Source organism: Epinephelus fuscoguttatus, linkage group LG23 (assembly GCF_011397635.1).
Source record: "Epinephelus fuscoguttatus linkage group LG23, E.fuscoguttatus.final_Chr_v1".
Classification (NCBI taxonomy): domain Eukaryota; kingdom Metazoa; phylum Chordata; class Actinopteri; order Perciformes; family Serranidae; genus Epinephelus; species Epinephelus fuscoguttatus.
In genome coordinates this window covers 33,207,565-33,220,656 of record NC_064774.1, presented here as the reverse complement: position 1 = coordinate 33,220,656, position 13,092 = coordinate 33,207,565, and the positions used below count along the sequence as shown (strand labels likewise).

At 41.7% G+C, this 13,092-nt stretch overlaps 1 protein-coding gene across 4 annotated transcripts in view; it reads left to right on the top strand.

The window, feature by feature from the left end:
- The window catches only part of frem1a (Fras1 related extracellular matrix 1a), a 69,682-nt gene that overhangs the window by 16,244 nt on the left and 40,346 nt on the right, over positions 1–13,092 (top strand). For 3 of the 4 annotated variants that reach the window (XR_007448643.1, XR_007448642.1, XM_049568801.1), the window contains exons 5-14: positions 1,555–1,751; positions 2,207–2,530; positions 2,617–2,725; positions 3,199–3,330; positions 5,296–5,640; positions 5,732–5,874; positions 7,434–7,630; positions 7,723–7,813; positions 8,592–8,759; positions 8,844–9,052. Coding sequence is in view for 1 of the 4 variants with exons in the window: in XM_049568801.1 (XP_049424758.1) it covers positions 1,555–1,751; positions 2,207–2,530; positions 2,617–2,725; positions 3,199–3,330; positions 5,296–5,640; positions 5,732–5,874; positions 7,434–7,630; positions 7,723–7,813; positions 8,592–8,759; positions 8,844–9,052 (1,915 nt within the window). In the remaining 3 variants the exon portion in view is untranslated. The remainder of the gene's footprint in view (positions 1–1,554; positions 1,752–2,206; positions 2,531–2,616; positions 2,726–3,198; positions 3,331–5,295; positions 5,641–5,731; positions 5,875–7,433; positions 7,631–7,722; positions 7,814–8,591; positions 8,760–8,843; positions 9,053–13,092) is intronic. The other variant, XR_007448644.1, reaches the window with a different exon arrangement.

The window sequence follows — 13,092 nt, the reverse complement described above, 5'->3', positions numbered from 1 at the left end:
GTGACTACCTGCCAGAGGGTGTTTTTAGCCATGATTCCACGAAATACTTTTGGTATCAGAGACAAGATATTTAATGTTCGAACTGATAAGCTTAATTGTTTTGTAAATATACACTTGGTCTGAATTTGATGCCAGCAACAAGTTCCAAAAAATTTGTGACAGGAGCATGTTTACCACTGTGTGACACCACCCTTTCTTTTAACAACACTTTGTAAGTGTTTGGGAACTGAGGACCAGTTGTTAAAGTTTTGAAAGTAAATTCTTTCCCATTCTTGCTTGATGTACGACTTAAGTTGTTCAACAGTCTGGGGTCTCTGTTGTTGTATTACATGCTTCATATTGCACCACACAAGTTCAAGGTTAGACAGGTCTGGACTGCAGGCAGGCCAGTCGAGTACCTGCGCTCTTCTTCTAAGAAACCACGCTGCTGGAACACTTGCACAATATGTTTCTTTGTCTCACTAGAATAAGCAGGGACGTCCCTGAAAAAGACGTTGTCTGGATGGCAGCATATGTTGCTCCAAAACCTTTCAGCATTCATGGTGCCTTCACAGATGTGAAAGTCACCCATAATGCCTTGGCCATTAACACATCCCCACACTGGCTTTGAACTTTGTGCTGCTAACAATCCGGATGGTCCTTTTCCTCTTTAGCCCCTGAGGTTATAGCATCCATGATGGACTGGTCAGACCACAGCACACTTTTCCCCTTTGTAACAGTCCATCTCAGACGAGCTTGGGACCAGAGAAGTTGGCTGGATATTGTTGATAGATGGCTTACATGAGTCTTAACTTGCACTTGTAGACCCAGTGATGAACTGTGTTCACTGATAAAGTTTTTTTTTTTTTAAGTGTTCCCGACCCAATGTAGTAATATCTTTTATCCAATCAGGTTGGTTTTTAATGCAGTGCTGCTTGAGAGGTCAAATTTCACGGCCATTCAGTATTGGTTTCAGCTTTGCCCCTTACGTGCAGAGATGTCTCCAGATTGTCTTAATCTTTTGATAATATTATGGATTGTAGATGGTGAAATCCCTAAATTCTCATTTGTGCATTGAACAGTGTTGTTTTTAGATTGTTGGACTTTTTGCCCATGCCTTTTTATACAAAGTGACCATCCTTGCTTGTGAACAACTGAGCCTTAGGAGAATGGCCCTTTATACCCAGTAGAGATATTTTAATCTGTTACCAATAAAGCTGTTTAGTTGTAAAACTTTCCAAACTCATGTTTTTTGAGAATTCCACATTTTTCAGTCTTTTGCTGGCCCTGGTCCAACTTTTTTGGAATGTGTTGCAGACATCAATATCAAAATTAGTGTGTATTTTCTAGAAAATAAAGTTTAGCGGTTGTAACAATAAATATCTTCTCTTTATACTGTACTCAAATTTATATAGATCATAAAATATTTGCAAATTGTTTTACACAGTATACTTGGAATCCCACAGCATTCCACTTTTCTGGAATCTGGGTTATAGATGTTACACTCAATAACGAAAGAAAATAAAGAATACAAAAAGTGCTATAAAATCTCTCTATGGTTGTTTAATAATACAGATAATAAAGCCAGAGCAATGTGTAAATCCGAAGACTGCCTGAGGGGTCTGAAGCTGGTGAAGTTCACCAAAATTCCCTGTGATGACTTCTTGGTGATGGGACTGAGGTATCAGCACATAGACCCCCCATCTCCAGACATAGACTACATCGCAATCCGACTGGATCTCAAGGACACCAGGAGTGGCAGCATGTATCAGGTCATTTGGTTTTAATGCTAACAATGTTGTATTTCTTTGTTTCTTAGTACCTGCACCAACACTATGAGTTTACATGAGTGTATGTTTCAAGCCATGATACCAATTAAGATATAGCATTGTACTGGGCTGCTATTGGCTAGTTGTTGAACATTAGTGAGTTTTAACTTGAGAATGTATTGAACGACAGCATAAAATACTAGATATCCCTTGTCAGAATTAAATGAGTTTAGTAGAGTTTAACTTTTTTAAATGTAATCTATTTCTGTATTTTGCTCACAGTTTTAGCTTATTCTTACGGCCCTAAACTTTTTAGTTCCTTTGCTTTTAAATTATTGGCACTAAATGAACTGAAGAGACTCCAATATTATAAGATTTATACTATCCCTCTCCTTAAATTTGCTAAAGGAATTTTGCGAGATTAACAAAAACATGGGATTTTTTTTTTCTTTATGTAGTCTGAACAGGCCTGGATTCCAGTGCGGATAGTCGATGCAATGCCCAACCAGCCACCCAAACCGTCCTTCATGTCCATGTTTATCCTGGAGGTGGACCAGTTCATCCTCACTCCACTCTCCACCGCTACACTAGACACTGAAGATGAGGAAACTCCAAAACAGCTCTTGGTTTTCAACATCACCAAACCGCCTGCAGATGGCTTCATCACCCATCTGTCCGATCATACTCGCCCGGTCTCCTCCTTTACATGGCTCGATCTCAATGACATGCTCATTGGGTACCAACCTCCGAACTCCTCACATACCCAACGCAGGAATTATGAGGTACCACTTCCCACTTGCAGTATGTAAAACAATCAGTTTGATGTTGTCAGTGATTTCTGAAAAAACTTTGTAATCCTCCCCCACAGGTGGAATTTGAGGTTCATGATTTTTTCTTTGAGAAGAGCCCATCAATGACTGTCCACATGTCTGTGAGGAATGCAGACACGAATGCACCCAGGGTGTCTTGGAACATGGGTATGCTAGCATTGTCACATTGCAAGTGTGCAAAGATCTTTCAAATGTGAGGAAACAAATGAGTTGCTCATGTACTTACTTGCAGCTCAATTTATTTTACCAATGATCACTCGAAGCAATACCATCGAAACTTACTCTAAACTCTAAGTCAACTCAATACTGATATTTTTGCAAATAATTTTTAATATTAGCAAAATATAAGGATTAGCATTTTTTGCTAATATTGTTGCTAGGCATGTATGTATGAATGTAAAAATCCAATTAGCATAAATCTAAAAACTGGGTTTCACCAGAAACACTTGTATGGACACTGGAAATGATCCATGTTAAGAAGTGTAGACTGCCTCCAGAGGAGAAGTCTATGCTCTCAACACAAAAAGCTGGGCACTTCAGTATTAGAGCTCTTAACTCTCTATGAGGCTTGGCATGTATAATACACTAAGTAGTTATTCTTTAAACAATTTGTCTTATAGGTCTCAGTCTGTTAGAGGGTCAGTCTCGGCCAATAGTGTGGGAGCAGCTCCAGATTGTGGACAATGACAACCTGAATGCTGTTCGTATCATCACTGTGGATGGCCTGCAGCATGGACGGCTCACTGTCAGAGGTACTGACACAACTTCCAGAGGACACAATGAATGAATGAATAACCTGTTTGCAGATTGCAATAGTCAGTTACAATTAATTTCATGCATCGGGGGAATATATTTTTGCTGAGGGATGCTGCGCTGTTGTGAGTGTGCATATGTGCATGTGCTTAGCCAAGATTGCTGCCAGCTGCAGACCGCTGTTTGAGACCAGCAAACAACAAAACTGTATGTGTGTGGAAGGACAGAGAGGTGTGCTGTCTTTGCCTTAATGCGTTCCATGCAGGCATGTGGAAGAGCTCAGAGGTGTGCGCCATAGGCTTTCCATGCAGGCATGTGGAAGGGCAGAGAGGCCTCAGACATACCGCCAAATATAATACTGCAAACAGAAATTAAGTTTTCTTTGACTAGAATGGTCCTGACTAAAATGATGTTTCTCGCCTGGTGTTTTTCTAACCATACTGTAGGTGGTTTCTGTGCCTAAACCTAAGCGTTGTTAAACACAAAGTTTCAGTAATTCAAGTACATAATAAGGTACAAATGTTATCTGTGGTTCGCAGAAACCCACAATATGAACATTTATTCTGGCGGCTGGGTAGAGGAGTTAATGCTCAGGAAAACTGCTCAGACATACTTACATCTATGGTCCTTTAGTCCAAAGAATGTGCACTCACTCAGCTCAGACAGATTTTCTCTCTGGACTGCATGTACTAAAAAAATCTAATATTTTCTTTTGAGTGGTGTCAGACATCCAGTCATCCGTTTGCTGAAACCCCTCATGTCCCCTTGGCATCTATAATGTTTTGTCTGCTTGCCTGCTGCTCCATCATTAGTGGCTATAAAACTCCATCCTGATGGATATGTCCCCACAGTGGAAGTCCCTCATGCCCAAGACATTTTATCAGTCTAAAAAGCAGTTCAAAAATGGTCTTGGCAAGACTCTGGTCTATTACAAATCTCCTCTCAGGTTTAGCTGACCCAGGCCCTTGCAGTTTCACCTGACCTTATGACTGTGTCACATCAGATCAGGGGAATTAATTAAATTTGCACACTGTAAACATCTTTTTCTTTCTTTCTTTCTACATTTTATTGCAGTATACAGTAGAATCACACTGATAGAAATACAAGCATTGGGAAGAGTGTTTGTTCACACATTGAATCCGGGTGCAGATGTTGTGTCCAGGGTTATAAGATTGTAAATAAAGGAGATTTGTAATACTCGTCATTGTCTTTGTAAAGTTGGTAAAGGTCACCTAATGTGCTCAGACCTTGTTTGTTCCAGGCAGAAAATCTGAAGTCAGTTTTAGCTGGCATAAATAGATCATTTTTACAGATTAGAGTAGCCAGGGGTAGTGTGTTCCAGTTGAGGTGGTTCTCAATTTGCTGCCAAATTTTTAGTGTGGATATGACAGCTGGATTAGAACTGTACTGTTTCAGTTTCAATAGTTTGCCACGACACATCAGAGCCTTTAGGGAATTGGAGTGGCTGACACCAATGAGTGTCCGGAGTGAATGTCCAGAGTGCATTAGGCAGCTAGGAGGCAGGAGTCGATTGTACATGTCTCAAATAAGCTACTAACTGTTGTTGTCCAGTTAGTGATTGATCTCTGGCCCTTGCAGTCCTTGGGCAAGATACTGAATCCAAAATTACTCCCTATGTGAGTGTGTGTGAATGCTTATCTGATGAGCAGGTGGCACCTTGTATGGTAGCCTTGGTCACTGGTGTACGATTGAGTGTGTGAACAGGTAAATGGCACCTGTGTTTGAGAGCTTTTAGTAGTCATTAAGACTAGATAAATGGAGTCCATTTACTATTTGCTGACAGCTAGCAAGCCAGCTAGCTTTGAGAGCTACTTTGACTGACTTCCGCTAGCTTGATGTTCCTTGGTTTGCTACCATGGTCAGTTCCCTGGCTACAGTAGTTGGTTTCATCAAATTATTTTTAATGAGTTCTGTTTCTTCATTATTGTTCATGTAAAATCCAGGTGGAAAGGGCTTCATGTTTACTGTCAATGACATCAAAGCGGGCGTGGTTCGCTATCACCATGATGACAGTGACTCCACCAAAGACTTTATCATCTTCCGCATTACTGACGGCCGCCATCAGACTCGACATAAGTTCCCCATCAAGATCCTGCCTAAGGACGACAGCCCGCCGTTCCTCATCACCAATATGCTGCTGGAGGTGTCTGAGGGCCAGATGACTTTACTGAGAGGCTCCACCCTCCAGGCTTCAGACATGGACTCCAGCAATGACTACATCCTCTTTAACATCACCCGCCCTCCACAGGCAGGAGAGGTCATGAAGATGCCAACATCGGGGCTCACAGGTCAGATGAATGGACTTCATTTTCTCATTTCATCCTACATGGAGTTTGTTTTTGTTTTTACCAAATCATGTTTCTGTTGGTTTTGATCCAGGTTATCCTGTCAGCCACTTTCTGCAGAAAGACCTGTCGCAGTCCATGGTTTACTATCGACACCTAGGAAACGAAGTGTTTGATGACTCCTTTGAGGTGGTGCTGTCAGATTTCCATGACCCTCCCAACTTGTCAGAGCCTCAAGTGGGTATCTCTAAAGTAATGCTTTTAAGAGAGTTAATTAAGGACAAGATGAGGGAACACCATTTCAATTTATGTTGAATGATCATGCAAAAAAAGCATCAACATAATTAGCCTTTCATTACAGGTTGAATACAGTGAGGTCTACAGTTTAATCTAGCGCCATCTTCAGGCCAGTATTTTAATGTGTCCAATACTCAATGATCATATGACGTAGGTGCAGATGTTTCCGGTTGCCTCTCTGTCAGCTCTGCAGAATTTGTGCAAAATTTAGGCTGTTAGGTCTGTTTTGCAAGTCTTGGATGTGCTTTTTGTGGCTGGCTTTGGACAGTGTTGGTGTGTGGCTGGAGGTCAGTCATCAGGATGAGGACAGTAACTCATCAGTCTGTAAACTCTCCTGCCAACTCCTAGCTAGTTAGCTGCTACATGGCCAGGGCCATGTTTACTGACGTAAACACAAGAAAACATCATGAAAATGATGGAAAAGAATGGGCCCTCGCTGAACTAGCATCCTGCTTGCCATTGTATGGGTGTTAGAAAATACACTGGAAGACCTGTGTGCCACATCCGCTTCTAACAGGATGTCAGGGACCTAATATCCTTTGATTCACCAAAACTTGGCAAAGTCCTGGAAAGTGCCAGGAGGCTTCTTTTCTATGTGCTGATCTGACAGAGCAGAGGACTCTAGCAAGAGAAGGAGAGGAGGCAGGTGCTTTTTGGTGAATAAGGACCTGGTGTGATGGCAGGAATGCGAGGTATTCTCCTGTTCCTGCTGTGGATCACTGCTGTAGAGGTGGCTGCTGTGCAGTGCTGCCTTTGTTCGGGAAAAGCAACCATTGGATGTCTTGTTGAAGTCGAGATCTGTGGACAGTCAAACTATTCCACAACCAGAAACCACAGATTACCAGAACCATCTGGAAACATGAGCAATTCTAAAGCAGCAGCCAACAATGTAAGAAGATGTGCAAAGGACTAAATTACAGTGCACAAAGTAAGGAGCTGATGGGATCACATTTCACAAGAGTTGTACCTTGTATAATTCCATGTGGCATTGATTGATGGATTGATTGATTAAATGAAATACATGCAAAACTGATGTGTGCAATTCTGTCTGATATCAGGCATGCACTAGATGAAGAGTCTGGAGATCAACAAATTCGTCCTCTGAGAACCATGACGATCTTAATCAAATGTGGCAGTCCATTCAATATTTGTCAAGACATTTCCTTAAAACCAAGACTGCTATCCTCAAGGGATGACCAAAGTTATCAGGATTCACCTTCTGGGGACCATGAATGACAGAAACAAATCTAAAGACAACCCATTCAGTAGTTGCTGAGATACTCAATTATGAACCAAGGTGGTGGAGGACTGACTGACCAACAGACATCGCTAACCCTTGAACCTTGTTGCTCACATGGAGAATAATAGTTGAAGAAATAATCCTTGGGGAAAACACCACTAGTCTTGGGTTTAATAGTACGATTTTGCAATGAAATTCTATCACTGAATTGTACTCTATATCTAATTCGATGATCTACAATGTTGACCTTGTGGTGCAGGTGGTGATGGTGCACATAGACCCTGTTCCAGACCAACCACCTAAAGAGGTTCCTGGTTCCAGTAGGTGTCTTGTGATCAAAGAAACAGAAGTGGTACATATAACACGGCAACAGCTTCACTTCGTAGACCAGGAGTCCCCAGACAGTGAACTTACATATACGGTTACTACTCCACCTTTCTACACTGGTCTCCACAGGTAAGTATGTCCACACCTTCAGAAAACACACTGGCCACCAAACAGTGGGAGAACATTCTGTCTGAATAATTTGTTTTTGTTGTCATGAGCAGCAGTCCTGATGCTGGCAGGTTGTTCTTAGTCGACAGCATACCCAAATTCACCAAAGACTCCAACGCGCCAGTGCTGAGACTCTTCACACAGGTGATTCTTTTAATATTTATTCAGGAATAGGCCTACATCATAGGTACATGCAAGCAACATACTCCAGGGCTGAAAAATAAAGCCAACAAGAAGTGCCAAAAACTGTGGTTCATCTAATGGCCACTTGAGGCTGGCTCCAAGAGTGAGTCAGAACCCACAGATCCCCCATGTTAAAATGCCCAAACTTACAGCTGATATAAACATGTCTACAACCTGGTACAAAAAATGGTATTGGTACATATAGCTAATTTGCCCCTTATTGACATCTGTACAGGGAATGAATTTTTATACAATGTACTTGTTTAAATGTTATTAAGGCTTAAAGTTATGCATAATTAAGAGTGTGGCCGCTTTATGTGACTAGATGGTGCCATCTGTTGACAAGTTCCTACCATGGCGACAATGTTAGTTTGGCAACATAACTATGGCGTAACCCAAGATTCATAGAGTATAGGCGGATCCGTAGCTATGTTATTATGTTTTAAGTTCATGAAAGTTAATTATAATGTTTTGGTTGCCTAAAAAAAGTCTTGCTTTTGTTTGTTCTAACAGACCTTCTAAGGAGTCGGATATTTCATTTTTCTGGTCCGTACATTTTGATTTAATGGTTATAAGCCTTTTTTGTTAGCAAAAATTAGCATTAGCATTGGTATTATCATTGTTAATCATAGCTGTGAATGCACAGTGTTAACTAAGCTAGCAGCCATCCATTAAAGGTCTGTGAGAGAAACTATCTCAACCAAAATGTATCCGTACTTTTCTTTTTGTTTGTTTCCAGCATGCAGTGAACTTCATGAAGGTAGCCTACATGCCTCCAGTCATGGACATCGGCCCTTACCCCCAGTATATCCAGTTTGTTCTCTCTGTAACCAACCACCTGGGCAAGACAGTCACTGGGATCTGCTTTAACATAACAGTAATGCCAGTGGACAACCAGCCACCACAGGTGGATAAGAGAACTGCACCATCCTTACATCATTTCTTACATGTCCATATACGCATATATGACTGCTGATTCATTCTTTTTCAGGTTTTTACCAACCATCTGACTGTGGATGAGGGAGGGGAGTGCACGCTTGGCCCTGAACACTTGCTGCTGTCAGACGTGGACTCCAAGGAAGAAGCCTTGTGCATGGAGCTTCAGAGGGAACCACAGCATGGAGCTCTGCAGCTAGATGGCCTCCCACTGAAACCAGGCCACACTTTCACTGTGCAAGACCTGAAAAGCCTTAAAGTTAGGTCAGACACCCTCTTCATTTGTTTCTTCACTTCATGTTGGATTTATGCCAAAAACTCTAAATATGAATGGAGAAAAACAATGTAGTTATAAAGAACATCCACATACATGTAAACACCTTTATCGTACACTTTCATATAACATTACTTAACTACAGTCTAAACAAAAAACATGGAATTGAACTCTCTGACACTGTGTCACTGTGAACACTAAGCTTTAAAAAAGGCTGTTGGTTTGCGTAGATTGTACAGCTGTATTTAATTAACTTGTAACTCAGTATATGTCTGAGGACAGGTGTGTTTTTGACTCCAAGTTAAGTGATTTTTGGCCACTAGAGGGCAGAATGCACACAGACCTAATAGTTGTTAAGTTAATATGGCTATGTGTTGAGCCCAGTTCAGACCAAAGACTTGCAACGAGATGAGTGGAAACAGGCAACTACTTGAAATGCGCAGTTAAAAACCTGCTGGTCCATACCAGATGAGATGGTGTATCATCTCTATGCAACAACTCTTTGTACTTGCATTCTGATTTCCAGCTTTTCAGGCTTATTTTGTATTGGGGGTGGGCACATACACATACACTGAGCAGCAGCAGCAGCAGCAGCAGCGACCCGCGGTCCGACACCGGCACACCATGAGGGCTTGGCAGGGACAGAGCACCTGCTGCAGCAAGTAAACACGCTTTGACTTGTCCAGTGGACTTCACTACAAGCTGATTGGCTGTTGAAAAAGGTGATGTGCTTTACGTTCTAAAAGCAGGTTATTTGACTGGCAGAGCTGCAGGTGACACCACCTGCTGGTTTGTGTCAAGCTCCGACCGGCCAGGTCACACCACTGCAACTTTTCTCTGCAACATTCTAAAACAGTTTTGTCACGTTTGCGAATCCTTGGTCTGAGCTGGGCTTTAGCAACCAAACTGCAGATACTTTTCTCGGGAGTCGCTGGAGTCCAAAACAGAGCTAAAGGAAATATGACATTCATCAGGCTGACAGAAACAGGCTAAGAAATGCTTATGTTGTTCTGTGTCTGTTATATCGGCAACTTCTTGCTAAGACATTAGCCATGTCAATTTAATAAGGTCATATCTTGTCAAAGTTTTGAGTGATGTTTGGCTTGTTGTGGCGTACGGCTTCCAAGTGGCCAAAAAAGAGAGTGCTTGGGTTAGGGTTTAGGGTGCTGGGGTTTGAGGTTAGGGTGCTTGGGTTAGGGTTACTAGGGCTGCTGACTAAAGTCACCAAGTAAATCACTGAAAGTACTGATTATATATTGTATCACTGTGTGTCTACAGATAAACTTTCTTGTCAAGTGTCGCCAGCTGTTTTATGCCTCCATGCCCCCAGCCACCAGTTGTAACCGTAGCTGGGGGCATTATGTTTTTGTCTGTCTGTCCATCCTTCCCTCCATATGTCTCTCCATCTCTCCATTCGTCCCTCCATCCACCCCATTTTCATAAACACAGTATTTCAAGAATGTTTGCACAAACTATTACTTGGACTCACAAATGAACTGATTAGATTTCAGCGGTCAGAGGTTAAGGTCACTGAGACCTCATCTGTCTCACTCTTGTGAACGTAATATAGCTCTTTTTTCCGATTTTGCACAAATGTCTACTTGGGCTCACTGATGAACTGATTAGATTTTGGTGGTCATAGGTTAAAGGTTAAGGTCTCTGTGACCTTGCATCCACCTCAGTCTTGTGAACTGGATATCTTAAGCACACCTTGAGGTAATTTCTTTAAATTTGGCACAAACTTTCACTTGGAGTCAACAATGAAATGATTAGATTTCAGTGATCAAATGTCAAGGTCACTGAGAACTTGCATCTGTCTCATTCTTGTGAATGCGATATCTTAAGAACACCTTGCAGGAATTTATTCAAATTTGAAGCAAACGTCCACTTGGACACAACAATGAACTAATTAGAATTTGGTGGTCGAAAGTCAAAGGTTAAGGCCACTGTGACCTAAAAAAAAACATGTTTTTGACCATAACTCAAGAAGTTATATTATTCATATATTCAATTATGGCAATTTCACATAAATGTCTAATAGGATAAAATGATGAAATTATGAGTCACGTGAGGAAGACCTGGGAAATGGTTGCGCCTTAGATACGCTCCTGTCCTCTGCCTACAATTAATAACAATTAAACTACATAAAACCCTCCATGAAAGTTTAGTTAATGCCGTAAGTAGTCGGTGCTCCTGCACAGCCCAAAGTTACACGGAGTTACACAGGTTTGAACCGCACAATGAACCAGGGAAAACGAACTGTGCAAACTCGCTTGAAGACCCCAGCTACCATGGAAGCTAACCCTGCTAGCCCCAGTAGTGGCGAAGCTAGCCAGAGAAACAACATGGGGGATATCCTTGCGGAAACTGCAAAGATGAGCATGACTCTGAATAAAGCGGTGAGTGACGTGTCGATGATTAAATCGGACACAGCAGAGCTCAAAAACGCAGTGAGTGCTTTGCAAACTTGGTTCAAAGAGGCGGAAAGTCGCATTGCTGATGTGGAGGATAGCAACGTTAGCATGGTTAATGAAAAGAAAGTGCTATAAGACAGAGAGTGGAGCAACTATGGAGCCGTGTTGATGATCAGGAAAATCGAGGGAGACGTAAAAACATTAGACTGATTGGAGTGAAAGAAGGGAAAGAAACGGGGAATGCAATGAATGACTACAGAGAGAAGATACTGAACGAAGGATTGGGGCTACAGGGGGACGAGTATGAGATCGAGAGGAACCTCAGAAGTGGGTGACCATGGCCATGTGATAATCATCCAATAATCATGTAATACTGGTGAAGTTTCTACACCACATGGCTTGGCAGAAAGTTTCGACAGCTGCAAAAAAGAGAGAAGGATACAGTGGGAGACATGACGAAGGAGCGTTCCGACCTACAAAGAGGGTTCTCCCCAGTAATGAAGGCTCTGTGGAATCATCAGGTGAAACACACGTTGGCACACCCGGCAATCCAGAGGTGTACATGAAGGGGAAGAGATTGAGCTCTACCAACCCGAAGAAGGCGGAGGTCTTTATTTGGGAAAACATTCAAAGCACGGAGAACGACTGACTGTGTGACATGAACATGAGGGAGAATGGAGCTTTATTTTGAAGGCACGGTAGAAACGGAGACTCTCGGGCGCTGCTGTAACCGGACGGTCGGTGAGGAGCAGAAGGTATCGTCTATAGGACCTACACAGACCGGAATCACATTAAGCCCAAGGCTTACTACACTGTCATGTTCATTTTAAAGGCAGTGTTTTTTGAGTTATTGTTATTTGGTATTTATTGTCCCTGTTCTGGGATACTGATTCTGGAGGTGTTTTTATTTTTATGATGGCAGGAGTAAGGCATTAATGTGTGTTGAAGTAGTGAGGGCCAGCGTCATGGATGAGGGTAAAGGGAGGCAAATGTATATACTCTCTAGAAGTAATGAGTAGTGGACATATCAATATAGTGACATGGAATATTAATGGCTGTAGTACACCAATTAATCGCCAAAAAAATACTCACTTATTTTAAATCTAAAGGCACAGATATTGCATATATTCAGGAAACACACTCCAGGGACCAAGATGAAGCTTTAAAAATGAAACATGATTGGGTCAATTTAAAGACTCTCATGGACGGATCTTAGTAGTGGAAGCACTTATTAATGGAGTTAAAGTAGTTCTCTGCAACCCATATGCCCCAAACAGAGAAAACACATCATTTTTTCATGAGGTCAATAAAATATTGGGAGATACAGAAGATCAGATTATCTTGGGGGGAGATTTCAATCAAATATTAGATGATCATCTGGATCGCAGTAAAATCAGAACAGGCACATCCCCCAGAGACCGAGCAGCTATAGATACTTTACGGGAGGAACTGGGTTTGATAGATATCTGGAGACTCATAAATCTGAAAGAACGGGAATACATATATACATATATTCTCACTCTCATAGATCCTATTCACAAATAGATTTTTTTCTGGTTGCTGACTCACTTGTTGACCTAGTAATAGACTGCAATATAAGAGTTATAGCAATAACA